A 15,813-nucleotide genomic window follows, 5' to 3' on the forward strand; every position below is an offset into this window, starting at 1 on the left:
CGTGGCTCCACTCACCTGTAGGTCTTAGCGTGACGATATACTTTATTAATAGCCTTCCTCGATAAATGGGCTATCTAACACCAAAATAATTTTTCAAATCGGACCAGTAATTCCTAAGATTAGCGCGTTCAAACAAACAAACTCATCAGCTTTATAATATTAAGTATATACTTAGATAATATTATCATTGTACCTACTGTAGCCATTGCTGGTCATTGCGGCCACGTAGGGACTGTTTTGATAATAGATCGTCGAGCTAAAACTCCAGTTATTTCAATAAAATGTTGATATCTACCTACCTAATGCAATAATGATATTTATTTCAAAGGTTGTTTTATTGTTTGTTTCTTCAATAATAATCTCCGACATAATATCAAATTGTATAAAAATAAAGTAAAAACTTAACCAAGTTCAGTATGAAGTTAATTTAATTTTAAAGGGTTATTCTTATGTGAAACTGAAGCTTTATAGGTAGGACCAAACTAAAACTAAAAAACAGAATAGTAGTATCCAATGTTACGTAAAATAGAAGATCGAAATATAGGTACGTAACTAACTAGCTTTTAAACTCGTATAATATTACCTACTCAAATCCGAATCGAGTTTACTAAGTAATTTACTTAGTTAAACATAAAAAAAAAACATCAAAATCAGTCCAATCGTTCAAGAGTTCACAGATCACTGACCAACTGACCGAAAGAAACACTTATACTTAGAAGAAATATCTAAAAAGATCCTAACTACGTAGGTAGGCAGTCAATATACTTATATTATGCAGGTAAGTAATTTAATTATTCTCGATTAAAAATCAACAGGTTGATTTGATTATATTCTGTGTAACTAGGTATGTTTTAATTAAATTAAATTTTTTGACTTAAAAGTTTGGATTATGCCTTCTTCAATTATTATTACCTATTTAATTTTACATAACCGAACTTATCAAAATACAAAGAATATTATACATTTTAAGGAGTACTGAAGTCATCTACTCATTAAATATATACATATTTCATTACCTATCTGGAAGCTATCTTTTGATTTAGATAATATCAAATTTATAAGTGGTTGCTAGAAACTTAGAAAGATTTAAGTTGCGGCATTTTCCTGCGAAGTGCGAATTGCTGCTTGCTGCGGGCCGCGGAGGCCTGAGCCTGCGGGCTGCGAGTTGCCATTTCCGTCCATTGAATGTAACCATATTAAAATATTGCTCGTTATTGCCACCACTAAATATGAAATAGGTATAAGCCATAATATTTCTAAAACTCTAATTTGCACTACAGTTTAATATGTTCTATAGAATGTTAAAATATAATGAAAATGTATAGATCTACCTAAGAAAAAAAATATCCTCCCTATTTATTTTACTCATGTTGTATTTTTTATATAAATTTCTTGCTGTATTTTCTTAGTCGATGTAATTCAAAACGTTGAAAATAAAGAATAGCGTTATTATCAACTTCTTAAAGTAAAATAAGAGCTAGATTTATGAATATATTATTCTTTCTATTTTTTTCCTAAAATTGGGATTGAATGAACAACAAGATCTGAGAATGAAATTATGAATGAAAGTTTACATTGACAGCTAAAAATGTCATCTAATGAGCATGGAAATTAAAATCAGATTTCTATTTTATTATGATTTGAATATCGCGCATTATATATTCATTGTAAACATTTTATCTATTTCATAAACTTTTGTATGACTTTACAAAAATATGCAACACAATTTAATATTTGCTAAAACTGGCACGACGCACGCGCACTAGTTACATTATCCAAAATCTCCCAGCGCCATATTGAGCGAGGCGGACGTTTTATGATTTCAGTGAACAAAATTGTGGTTAGTGCAATAAGTTGAAGTGAAAGTCTTGATCGTGCCCTATGGATATATATTCGGGTACGTAAGGTGTTAGAAAAAGCATCTAATTCGTATTGTAACACGTGCATTGATCTGTAGGAAATCATATCGTAACCTAGACATAGGCCGTTCTAGTTATCAGTAGATTACCATCAATCCGCTGTTTGCTTACAGTTTTAATTATATTATTACACACGTGCGGGGAATAGCCATAGGTTTCTTGAATCTAGTTACATTAATAAGATTAAACGAATGCTTCACAAGGTTCCACGGTCGTATATAAACGGATTTCGAAGTGTTTATGTCGGCAGTTGACAGAAGCGTATATGTATATGACCGATCATAAGTCACCACACCCAGTGACCGGATTGTCGGTTTTAGTATTTATTGGTTTCTAGTTCGGATGGTTGTTCACGCGCTATCGAGTTGGTGTGTGATTTTGTGAACGTTAGTGCATATCGAAACGATTCGTGATGTATAGAGTGAAATGATATATCGTTTTTAGGAGTGGTGTGCCTCGGTTGATAGGCCTGCCGAAAGGACAGGGCTCCCCGCGCGAGGACAGTTTGCGGCGCTCCGCCCTGAGGAAACATGGAGTGCTGCATGTCAGAAGAAGCCAAAGAACAGAAAAGAATCAATCAAGAAATAGAGCGGCAACTCCGAAAGGACAAACGCGATGCCAGGAGAGAACTCAAATTGCTTCTACTGGGTAAGTCATAGGTTACAAAGGCTTTAAATTTTTATGGAAAATATCTCTATTCACTTGCTAAATTTTATTTCTATTTTTATAATGACAAAGATGTCCTTGATTACAATATTTTTACATTAACAATTAATAGTGTAGAATATTATTGTGCTGACTTGGCATCCAATAAATGGTTACTAAAGTAGATGTACAAAAAAAATATAAGTTGTTTGAAAGTATCCGAAGGCAATCAAGTTCTTTTCTATATCTTACTGTTCTTAGAAATGCCATAAACGATAGGTTAATCTTTATCTTCGAATTGCTGATGAGATTAGATATCAATTTGATTAATGTCATTCATCTTATGATGATAACACAAAGAGCATTTTAAAAATAAATGTTTCTATATCTTTTGTATAATTCATAGTCATTTTATGGTAAACTAAACAAGGAAAACCAACTATTTTATTTTCTTGGATAATCATCATATTTTTATTTTTTTAATATGAAACAAAATAGGACATATTATATCTCCCATCTCTAGCTGTGTAGGATAAATAATGTTTATAATATATTGAAGATACAGACATATACTACATCATTTTATCGGGCAATCTATATATCATAAATTCAGGCAAACCTGAAATGAAATGATTCTAATAAGATTATTTTGATACCAATTATTCACTAATATCCACTTTATAACTTTGTCACTGTAATGATGTATAGTATTATAAAGCTGAAAAGTGCATTTGATGCTAAAGTCAGGAACTACTGGCCCGATTACAAATATTATTTCCATGTTAGGCAGCCCATTTATTGAGGAAGGCTATAGGCTATATATCATCACGCTAAAACCAACAGGAGCGGAGCACTGCGGGTAAAACCACGGGGCACAGCTAGTTTAACAATATGTCAAAGTAACAATAACACCATGACCACCATATGACTAAATTTTTCGATAAAAACAAATATTCATGTCTTTCTTCAAAACTAAGATTGAGATCATTATATTAACTTGCATTTATTGTTTAATAAGTACTCATTTTAATGGTTTAAAAAATTAATTCTACGCTTACATGATAATGATAAAAATAGTATCAATATAAGTGACAATTTGTTTTTATAAAACTAATTTTTATTTATTTATATGAATAACTCTAAAAAATAAAGGTCTATAATGTATATGGGCCAATGCAAAGCTCCTAGTCTAAAATTACATAGAACAACATTAGAGGTTTGGCTAATTTTTATTTGTGGCTAAGTAAAACAATGGATAGTATTTCAGGAAACTGTGATTTCACATTCCTTGGCACATATCTAATTTTAGTAACAGCTACTTATCTAGACAGGAAAATTATTTTAAACACTAAAATTACAATACCACTATTTATTGAGCGTAATCAGTTAAGAGAACAATGCATTGCAAAATATTGCAATGTTTTGCATTAATAATTATTTAAATTACATTCAAATAAGTTTTTTCAGAACGTAGGTCAAAAAAGTATGTAGTTAGACAAAAAAATTGTCATTAACAAGTTGTTGTAACTTATGAAACATAAATATAAAATCTCAATAACATTTGCTCAAAAACTACTGAATGTTTTATTTTGAATATTGATTTCCCTTTAAGGTGCAGATAATGTGATGTTATACAATGATTTAATTTAATCTGTACTAAATTTCATAAAAATTGCAATGAAAACGTTGACAACTTTTTGCCGTTAGATGATGATACAAGTATGAACAATAATTACTTAACCTCCTTAGATGTTGTTAAAAATGATATTTTATTAGATGTTTTTTTATTTAATAAAAAAAACGAAGAAACAGCATGTATTGCTGTTACATATCATCCGATTTCCTGTTAATGACTCACATTTAATTGGTATGGGAAGTATATAAAGTGTCAGGCATAATCAAAATTCATATTCACACATATAATTATCATATAGGTACATAATTTATATTTAACACAAAACTTTGTAAATTTTCTTGATATTTTTTATCCGTCTCCCAAGTTAACTTAATATTTTAGATAAAATGGAAATTAAATTGTATGATTGTATATTCTATGTGGATAAAAATAAAACTTAAAATAATAATTCAATATTTCCTCATTGTTTAGCATTACTTTTGTGTGAGCATGATTTTTTATTGCATTATTAATGTCTTCAACAGGTTTCACATTCAATCATATCATACTAAGATTTTGGAAATTCTAGCGAATAGAAGTAGAGATAGGTTAAACTTATTGATTGCATAGCTCAACGAAATTAAGCGATGTGGATATTTTAATCTTTATTTATTAATTCAGTCCATTTAGCTGGATGAGAATAATCTTTATGGCTGTATTGTTTTATAAAATTGGTTGTAGCATGTCTCTCAACTCAGTGTACATTTTGACAAAGACCTCCTCCCATTTAGATCTTATGATTTTTTCTTATAAAACTGAAATGTTCTCAAGGCAAAAGTAACATTTAGGTAAATCATTTGTTTACATAATTATGAAGGTAGTATTCTGGGTAAATAAATCAATTTGTTGTTGACTTTTAAATATTTCGTACTAGCTTACCGCCCGCGGCTTCGCCCGCTTTGACGTGAACCTAATAAATAATTTACTAAAACCTTCCTCTTGAATCACTCTATCTATTAAAAAAAGACGCATCAAAATTCGTTGCGTAGTTTTAAAGATTTAAGCATACAAAGGGACATAGGGATAGAGAAAGCGACTTTGTTTTATAGGTACTATGTAGTGATATTTTGTGTTTATTCATGAATATTAATTTTAAGTTAATGTGTACACAAAATATATTAAAAACAGTCAGTTTAACTTAAAATGACTCACTACTATTATATAAATTTTAAATCAGAATATACTTACTGAATATTATATAAAACTATATTTATATCTCAATTTTTATTTTTAAACAATAAGAAATGCTGGAATGATTAATCATAAATTATGTAATTATTCTATCATCTATTGTGTATGAATCACTACAGATCACTAACATATTAATTTTATAACTAAGAATGGATATTTTAATCAAATAGTAAATGTATATAATATTATGTACTTTAAACAAAAAAAATGGGTGATTGTGTAGTTATGAAGCCATACAAATTTATTTATAAAATACCTACCTAAACAGTTAAGAGGTACTCAAAATAATTTCTAAGTAGTTACCTAAACCATATTTTAAAAATGACATAATATTTTGATACTTAATTGACACAGAAAGGTCATTGACATTACTATTCTAATTTGAATCGTATGTACCTCCTATTGCATATATTTAAAATTAAAAAACGAGAGAGTTTTGTGTTGAATTGTATCAAGATAAACTCCTATCATAATATAGAACCTAGCAAAGAAAGAGCATAATATCTAGAAAAAATTAAGATAAAAATAACTTTTAGAAAGCTATATCATCAGCTTTTATATTGATTAATCGATTGATTATGCATAAACCAATTATGTAAATTATGGGTCACATTTAATATACAGGTAATATCGTAATAAAAAAGTTACCATTTTATCAATGAAATGTATGTACTTTTTATTTGTTTTATTAGTCTCAACATCACTATAATTTACATTGAAACAAGATTTGTGTAAAAAATCGGAATACTAGTAGTTATTTTAATATCTATTTTTGCCTACTGCCTCAAATTAAGTAAATTCATCACCAAAACTAGTATTAAATTAAAGATATGAGTGATGAGTCATCTATACTAATATTAAAAAGAGGAAAGGTTTGTATGTATGTATGTTTGTATGGTTTTCACGCATAAAGTACTGAACCGATTACAATGAAATTTAACACACATCTAGATTGTAACTTGGATTAACACATAGGATAGGTTTTATCCCGGAAATCCCACGGGAATGGGAACTATGCTGGTTTTCCTTAGAAAACGCGGGCGAAGCCGCAGCCGCAAATCTAGTTTCTAGTTTAAATATATACGTATATTGTAAATCACCCCTAATTCATATATACAAGCGATTTCTGTTTGCATTATATCTTGAATAGCAATTGAAGTACTTTGGCGCCAATACTACAAATGTATGCGCATATTATTATTAAAAATTTACCTTATGCGTATGCGCAGCAAAATCCTGTTTCACTCCTATAGCAATGTTGCTTGCTTCATGGGTCATTATACAAAAATGGGGTAACTCAATGTCACCAGCCAATTTATTCAAAGTCTTATTATATTTTAATCAAATAACAATCTATTTTAAAACAATAAAGCGTCCTTTATTTGGTCACTCACTTTCACTTCTTTATTTAAAATACAAATTGATAAAAAAACAAAATTAATACTTAAATAATCAGTACTTTGGCATGTCACAACTCCGAAAACCAACAATCAAGTGACTATTTTATAAACATTATCATTGATTAGAGAAAACTTACTAACTCAGGACAATCTTTGATATACATAGTATTATATAGTATAACTTTCATAACGAAATGTTTAACATTTTATTTAAAAAATAAAAATAAACTTTGTCATCGTTTTTATTGGTCAGTCCGTTGTGTGTTTTTTAAATTTGAAATTCTCGCTAAATATCACCAAGTCGAGGTCAAATCCCTGTCTAAATATTAATGTTGGTAATGAAGTTACTTGTGCATCCCATATTTTGATGGCCGTCATAACTGTACCAGCGCTAGGGTTGTGTTTGTCCTCTAAATTCGTGCTGCGCCAGTCAACATTTCAGTCCTATGGTGAGTCGTTATTTTATTGTTAAACTGATTTTTATTTTCATTCATACATGGTTAAGTATGATTTGTAAAAATATAGTTTGTTGATATAAGAAATAAGGCAAAAAACATAATTTGTGATTATAATCTCATATTAAGTCCCTTTTTATCAATCCGCTGGCATCAGTCCTATGTCAGATATCGCGCCAGTGGACTGACGCGACCCCATAGTACTGATGATTCTATCGTTTTTGAGAACTTTTATCTTGATTGCTATTGGTATAAGCATTTCTATTTGATATTTCAGTTTAAGACATCATGCGCCACGCTAAAAAAACTGAATTTGACTAGGGAAGAAACATTTAAAAAAGAGTAGCAAAGAAAAGAGCTATTGAAACAAACTAGTAATAATTTTATTTAAAAGATCTTATTGTATTTTAATTATTGATTTTGATGCTTTCAGGGCATAGCTTGTTATATGTATTTATTAGATAAATACGTAAACGTATAATATTGTGAAGTAAAATTACCTCAAAATAACATAAAAGTTAATTATTTTAATAACATTATAAAAATGTCAAAAGGCTCTTATGAAAACTCAGATGAGACTTTCATTCAAGCCTTTGGTTAAAAACCATGAACCAATTTATGAAAATTAGTACTTTTAACATAAATAATGTTAGATTTTTAGGGCTCCGAACCTCAAAAGGAAAAAACAGAACCCTTATAGGATCACTTTGTTGTCCGTTTGTCTGTTAAGACGTTTTTTTGAAGCGCGTGGAGGTATCAATTTGAAATTTATATTGAATACTCAAGATTAAGAACCCTTGGGGCTGTAAAAAAATGAAACTTATAACGCAACGCAATTAAAAGATACCTACATCCGTTAATACTGCAAATTTCCGCAAAATTAAATATTCGCAAGGGAATAAAAAAATACACAGGATGCTTGCCGTGTATACAGTCTTAAAATATGGTAAAAAGCAACGTCTTATAACACAGATAAAGGAAAAATTGCTAAAAGTGTAAATTTTAAGTTACAAACATAATAAAAAATAGGTTTGTTAGGAGTCCAACTCGCACTTGGCCGTTTTTTTTGTTTCTATTGTTTGTGAATTACTTGAAATATTAAGTAAAACTAAGTCAAAGTAGTAAGTTAAGTAAGAGAGTAAGAATATTCACGTTGCGTTAAATATCAGAAGGCTGTTTTGAAAATTGAGACATTGTTTTTTCCCAGTATCACAATATATTATCAATTATCATTTTTAAATGTAACTAAGTGATTTTAATACTTAAAAGACATGTGCCATTATTAAAACTGAGAGATTTGTAGTAATTTTCATTGAATTTCTTTAAGAATATTACAAAATTGTATTTTTTATCAGTACTATGTTAGCCTTGTCAGTCCCCTGGAGGCCAAATCCAGAAAATTTAAAATATCTCACAATCTACTTAAAAAAGTGGCTGGCCCGATTTGGAACAATATATTCATTAGATTAGCTATCATATACACCCTAATTTGTAATAATCTGATATAAAAAATATAGTAAACAAAATATCCTTAAAAGTTACCCCATTTTTGTATAATCACCCTCATATATCGCGTCAAAAAACTATAAGTACCTTAATATTTCCCACCAAATTTCAAATCAAATCCTAGTCTTTTATTCTCTGCTAATATAATAACGTAAATGTTGATGAATTTTTACTTCTTCACGCTATTTATATACGAAGACTATATAAATAGCGTGAAGAAGTCTTTAGTCTGTAGTCAGTATTGTCTGCATATGACCTGAATCTTCATCATCATCAGCCCATATACGTTCCCACTGCTGGGACACGGGCCTCCTATGAGGGTACAGGCCATAATCCACCACGCTGGCCAAGTGCGGGTTGGCGGATGACACATGTCGTCGAACTTTTTTAATTCTTCGACATGTCGGTTTCCTCACGATGTTTTCCTTCACCGTTCGAGCAGTGGTGATGTTACAACATGCGCAGATAAATTGAAAAATCTATTTATTTCCTGCGCGCTCGCCTGGTCTCGAACCACGGACTTATCGATTCGAAGTCCGAGGTCTCACCACTGAGCCACCACTGCTCACTGACACACTGACCTGAATCTTGATATTTTTTAATTGCATTAACACTTACATAAAAATTTACAAAAATATCTTAACAATACGAAATGATCAGCTGTCGCGACGATCTTTCAATTTTTCAAAATTTAATACAACTATCTTCGTGTAAGTATACTTAAAATAGGGGACTTAAAAAAACTTAAATCGATCCCCTGAAAATGACGTCTTTAAATGCAATCTTGTTATTTAGTGTTCCCTCTTGATGTAGGTACTTCTATGCTCTTAATTTCATGATCGTTAATCACAACGCCCATGGCCACTCATGACTCAAGTCTTCGGTTAAAAATATGGCATTAAAAAATTATTAAAAACTCACAACAACCTGTATTATATGGTTATTAAAAATTAGTCTATACGTACCAAATAAAGCCGATATCTTTCATCATTCATGTTATTAGAAATCAAAAATCAAATATTTTTAAACTGAACTCTAGCTAGCCAACACAAAAATATTTTTTTCAATTCGAACTAGTAGTTACTGAGATGAGCTTTTAAAAAAAAATGACAAAGATCGTCAATAAAAAATATACTTATTGTTTTTTATTTTTGTTCAATATGTATGTCTAACCTGTAAGTATAAAGAAAAGTAAAAAATATGTAGGTAGGTACTTACACTAATATGTAAATGAAATTGCAAGTTTGTCAAAAAAAGAGAAACAAATTAATCTTGTAATTTTTTTTATAAACTTATTATTTAATTGTCTAAACTGCTTATTAGTTTTTTTCTGCCTATAATACAAAATTATGTAATTGTAAATATTTTTTTTTATCTCAGGTACCTATCTTTTAAAAGCATCGCATCCTCGTTTGTAATTTTTTTTGTAATCAAAAATATTAAAAACTGTATTCGCAATATTTATACTGCGAAGTTAAAGTATACAGTTGAATAGAAATAAAAAAATGTCAGGATTCTTCTGCATTAATCCCTTTCTAATAAGGATCCTTTGATAATAAGTCTTCGATAATTAATAATTAGATACACAAACTATACAAAAAAATATTTTAAAACTGATCTCAAATCTGTTTGTGAAAATTGTAGTCGAAAGAAACAGACATTTAATTGAGCTTATTGTTAACATAATATCAAAAAGAAAATGCCTCTGGTCCAAATACCCCAAAATTACAAACCGCTTAAATTTCGCACGAGGTATTATACCTTTGTTGGACATTTTTTTTAATGGTTGTGTATGTAATTTTTAATGATCGTAGAAAAAACTAAATCAATAGTTATTCTAACTCAAGATGATACTCTTGGGAACCTTATCTCGAAAAAGATCCCAAATCCTGATGGTTCATTGCATTCCCAATTAAATAATCTTTTCCATGCAACAGGTACGGGCGAGTCGGGCAAGTCCACATTCATCAAGCAGATGAGAATCATTCACGGGTCGGGCTACAGCGACGAAGACAAGCGCGGCTTCATCAAACTCGTCTACCAGAACATCTTCATGGCCATGCAGAGTATGATACGCGCCATGGACCTACTCAAAATTCAATACGGAAATCCGTCCAATGCAGTGAGTATATTATTATATATGGCATATTATAATGTGGTGTACCGCAACACGACTTCCTTATTTCGTTATAGCGTTCCATGTAATTAGGAAATTAAAATGGAACTAAGATACCTGCATCGTCTTTTGTGTTACATCTTGTTCCGCCCAGACTTGCTTAATATGCTTAGCACAGTCAATATTTCTCTCCGGACCCGTCCTATTTATAACTTTAAGACGATTTAGTATAGTTTCCTATTTAAAATCGAAATAAATGATCACCAAATAATTAATTCTAATTTAATTGTTATATTAACAGGAAATTAATATTTAATATTATATGATATATTATGGAAATTATAATTATATATGGAAATTAATATGATATGATATATTATGTGGCAAATCAGGGAATTACTGAAATATATGTGCCGGATTAATATTCCGTATATATTTACGGTAAATCAGAAGTTTGCAATTTGCTATTGATAAATTTCAGCATTTGAAACAAGCTACCCAAAAGGCTTGTTACAAAATCATTATACGAAATATCATATCGTACTTGCTCGTTACCTTCCTTTCTAGGAAATGTAGATTTAGCTGTCTGAGTTTCTATTTTCACCTATAATTCTTTGATAGAATATAATAGGGTGTGCTGTTTTGATAATATGAAACATATTATGATCTATTTCATCATCATCAGCCCATATATTATGTTTTCAAAGCAAGCACACAAGCCTTCTATGAGGGTAGTTAGTAAATACTCTATTTACTACATGACAATATAAAGAGGAAAAAGGTTATAAACCACTAACGACTGCTATAAATTATATTTTTCAAAAGAAAATATATTGAGCAATGATTTTTTTTAATCTCATATGTGCGCCATTTTACGCATGTATTTTGGTCCGACAGTTTTACTGTAGCAAGGTTCTTTAGCGATGCGTTATGCTTGCGAAGGTAACATAAAACAAGCTTATTTGTTAATAACATGGCGATCTACACTACTGTTATGTCAGTAATAATATGATGTATTATTTCCATCTGTTGAGAGCGTTTATCCTGTACTTACACCTTAACAAGTGGAGTTATTATAACTGCGTTAAAAACAACCGACTTCAAACTTGCACGTTTGCGACATTTACAAATACAGACAAAAATGTTCATAAAATAAAAACTACTGGGCCTATCCGAATAAAATTTTTATGTGACCAATACGACACCATCCCGCATGGAACAAAAAAAGAATCACGTAAATCGATTCAGAAACCTCGGAGTAATCGGTATACATACATAAAAAGAAATACCGGCAGAATTGATAACCTCCCTTTTTTCGAAGTCGGTTAAAAATAACCGTTTTGTCAAATCCAGCAAAATATGTCTGCTGCAATAATGCATCTAGGTTAATAAGTTCTCCCGGTACTTAGCGACGAATGTTTACCTATCAATTAACAAGAATAGTTGAAAAGTCATCTTTGTAGCCGACCGTAGTAAATTTACTATTATGTATTCTTTCGGCATTACTTTTTGTGGGTGTGAGTAAGAAAAAATTCATTGATTTTAGAAGTGCAAAACCATTCAACTTTCTATATTCAACATTCTATAGTGCTAATACACCTAAGCCTCGATATTTCCTTTTCAGTGCATGATGCACAAATATATTTTTAATCGATATTTGATAATCTATACTAATATTATAAAGCGGAAGAGTTTGTTTGTTTGTTTGTTTGAACGCGCTAATCTCGGGAACTACTGGTCCGATTTGAAAAATTCTTTCGGTGTTAGATAGCCCTAGGCTATATAATATCATCACGTTACGACCAACAGGGGTGGAGCCACGGGGGTGAAACCGCGCGGAGCAGCTAGTAAAAGATAAATCTAATGAATGAATAAAAAATTACACGTGTAATTTAAGTGTGAGAATGTAATAGAGGAATATAAAATTGTAACTGTTTAATAATATTACATTAATTAATTAATTAATTCTTGTTTTAATATTATGATAAGAGATGATTCATAGACACGATGTTAAGTGTGGGTTTAACTAGAGAACATTAAGAAAAACATGTTTTCTAAATTGTTTAATTAGTGGTCACGCTGATCCTTTAACTATATTTTGTTATCAGATACGTATATCTATAACAGAAAATATGTAATTCTATGAAGTAAATCTACCCAAATCACGTGAAATATGAAAATAATTTATGGACCTTTCTACGTAAATCGAATTTATGTTAGATATTTATTTATAATCAATTTGAAATTTAAATTGGAATACACAATGTCTAAGGTGACAATTAAACCACGTGGCGAAGGGCGGTTGCGTTATGCAAGACAAACGATTGAACTATATAGTTCGTCTCAACCTGCAGTCCTGCAATACATTCATATCTAAAATTCTGTTGAAGAACATCTTCTTTATGAAATAATTCTACATAGAATTTTCTTAAAAGAAATAATTTTTTTTTTTCATTGGACTCTTCTATGTTATCTGAGGCATGCGACACCAAGAGGATGAAACTGGGGTTTCTTCGTATTATACGCTTTATCTTCGTGAGCTCCACACCACTGCTTTGTGTGGATCTTACAAACAAAAGGAGCAGCTTTAAGTACAATTCAATTAAATGTTGGAATAACGTTCTTACTGCTGTGAGAAATTTCAGATCTAAATTCAATGAAACCGGCCAAGTGCGAGCTCTGTTCCCGTACGATTAAATTATTGAAATTCCTCTGCCAACCGGCTGGTATCAGCCAACTTATTATATTTTTCTATTGGTATTTATTGTTAACTAGCTTACCGCCCGCGGCTTCGCCCGCTTTGTCTAAAACCTAATAAATTATATACTAAAACCTTCCTCTTGAATTACTCTATCTATTTAAAAAAACCGCATCAAAATCCGTTTCGTAGTTTTAAAGATTTAAGCATACAAAGGGACATAGGGACAGTGAAAGCGACTTTGTTTTATACTATGTAGTGAAGAAACCATACTGCGTATAAGAATACGACGTAGGTATATGTTCTAGCTGAATAAAATACCCCATAATAGGTAGTTGGCTTCTTTTTTATAAGCACTAAACGTTTTCTGCGTACTTCCCAAGAAATGGATGGATGTAGTTAGAAATGTTTTGCTTAGTATTCGAGCTTCGGATAAGGTGGGATACAACTCCTACAACCAAAACCAAATTACAAAGTAAAAGTACCACCCAAATTATACTGGAATGAACGGCAAAGCATCAAAAAAAGTAAGGCTACTGCCCTTAAACCCTAGTTCCTTATCTTATTTTGCTGCTGTAATCTTGCATCCCATTTAAAAAAGGATAGTAAAAACAATTGAAGATGAAACCTGATAAGAGAAAAAGAAATAAATACTAATGTGTATATAATATAAGAAGACATAAGAATATAAGAATACATGACATAAAAAAGGTTCTTCAAACGCCTGTATGTTATTTGCCTACTAGATTTCCGCCCGCGGCTTCGCCCCCGTTTTCAAAGGAAAATCCTCATAGTTCCCGTTCCCGTGGGATTTCCGGGATAAAACCTATCCTATGTGTTAATCCAAGTTACCCTCTATATGTGTGCTAAATTTCATTCTAATCGGTTCAGTAGTATTTGCGTGAAAGAGTAACAAACACACACATCAAACTCAAATCAAACTTTCGCATTTATAATATTAGAAGGATAGGATTAGTAGGATGTAGCCTGGTAAATCCGTTGAGCAATGACCAAACTCATTTTTTTACTTAACCCATTGAGCCCCAAGCGGCCCGATCGGTCCCAGACACAATAGATTTTCTATTGTGTCTGTGGTTCTGGGGCCTGAGTTATTATAATAAAATATTAACCATTCAAATGAAATGTTTCAGGAAAAGGCGGAGTTGATATCGGCCATCGACTTTGAGAGCGTGACCACGTTCGAGAGCCCGTACGTGGAGGCTATCAAGGGGCTGTGGGCCGACTCCGGCATACAGGAGTGCTACGATCGCAGGCGAGAGTATCAGCTCACTGATTCGGCCAAATAGTAAGTTTATTTTTTTATTTACCAATTTTATGTACCATTACAAATTTCAATATATAATATTAAAAGAAAATGAAAACATGCATAGCACATAAGGCAACCTTATCGCTCATCAGCGATCTCTTCCAGGCTGCCCAAGGTTTATGTAAAGATTTAATGATATATAGGTACACGGGTGGCAATGAAAATAAAGATAATAGAGAATAAATAAAATACATATTATATGAAAAATAAGAGAGAATATAATTCATACATATTTATTTTGAAGGAAAAGCTAAATTAGAGAAATATTTATTTAAAAGAGTTTTAAAGGAACTTTTCGAAGTTTATATTGCTTGGTGATAAATAAATATATCAATTTAATTCAGATCAAGCGTAGTGTGAACGGGTACCATCTTAGACCACATCTTAGATTTATATCAGGCGAAATTGTGGTCAAGCGCTACCCTATCTACAATAAAAAAAATGTTATAAATTTGATAGTACCAGCTGACTGATTCAGCCAAATAGTATTTCTTGCGAAGGCTCATGGGTGGTGATGTTTCTCGCTATAGGGCGACCGACCACTTCGTTTGCCCACTTTTTTTTTAAAAAAGAGCGTGTATTCCGAACAAACGTGTCAGAAGTGAAACTTCTTTGGCAAGATTCAAAGATGCCAAAATCGTCGCCTTAATCCATAGTATCGCCATGACGCGACCTTGAAATTTTACTGTCAACGCGCCTAAAGAAGTTTCACTCCAATAAAATAAAATTAAGTTAGAAATTTGAGAGTACCATCTCAATGTGCGCGGTGATCGCTCGTTATCCGGCGACCTACCAGCTTAAAAAAAATGTAAATGAAGTTAGATTTTTTTAAAGAATGTAACAGAAATAAAATAAATAAATAAAAATAATTCGACTGGGCG

At 31.2% G+C, this 15,813-nt stretch overlaps 1 protein-coding gene across 8 annotated transcripts in view; it reads left to right on the forward strand.

The window, feature by feature from the left end:
• Positions 1 to 1,599: 1,599 nt before the first annotated feature.
• LOC123693307 (guanine nucleotide-binding protein G(q) subunit alpha) overlaps positions 1,600 to 15,813 on the forward strand; it is a 35,501-nt gene continuing 21,287 nt past the window's right edge. For 2 of the 8 annotated variants that reach the window (XM_045638338.1, XM_045638343.1), the window contains exons 1-4: positions 1,600 to 1,897; positions 2,364 to 2,567; positions 10,729 to 10,913; positions 14,757 to 14,911. In XM_045638338.1, coding sequence (XP_045494294.1) covers positions 2,450 to 2,567; positions 10,729 to 10,913; positions 14,757 to 14,911 — 458 coding nt within the window. In that variant the 5' untranslated portion in view covers positions 1,600 to 1,897; positions 2,364 to 2,449. Of the gene's footprint in view, positions 1,898 to 2,145; positions 2,288 to 2,363; positions 2,568 to 10,728; positions 10,914 to 14,756; positions 14,912 to 15,813 lie in introns of those variants that run through there. The other 6 variants (XM_045638344.1, XM_045638336.1, XM_045638342.1 and 3 more) reach the window with 5 other exon arrangements.

The sequence above is a fragment of the Colias croceus genome, chromosome 7, assembly GCF_905220415.1.
Source record: "Colias croceus chromosome 7, ilColCroc2.1".
Lineage (NCBI taxonomy): Eukaryota > Metazoa > Arthropoda > Insecta > Lepidoptera > Pieridae > Colias > Colias croceus.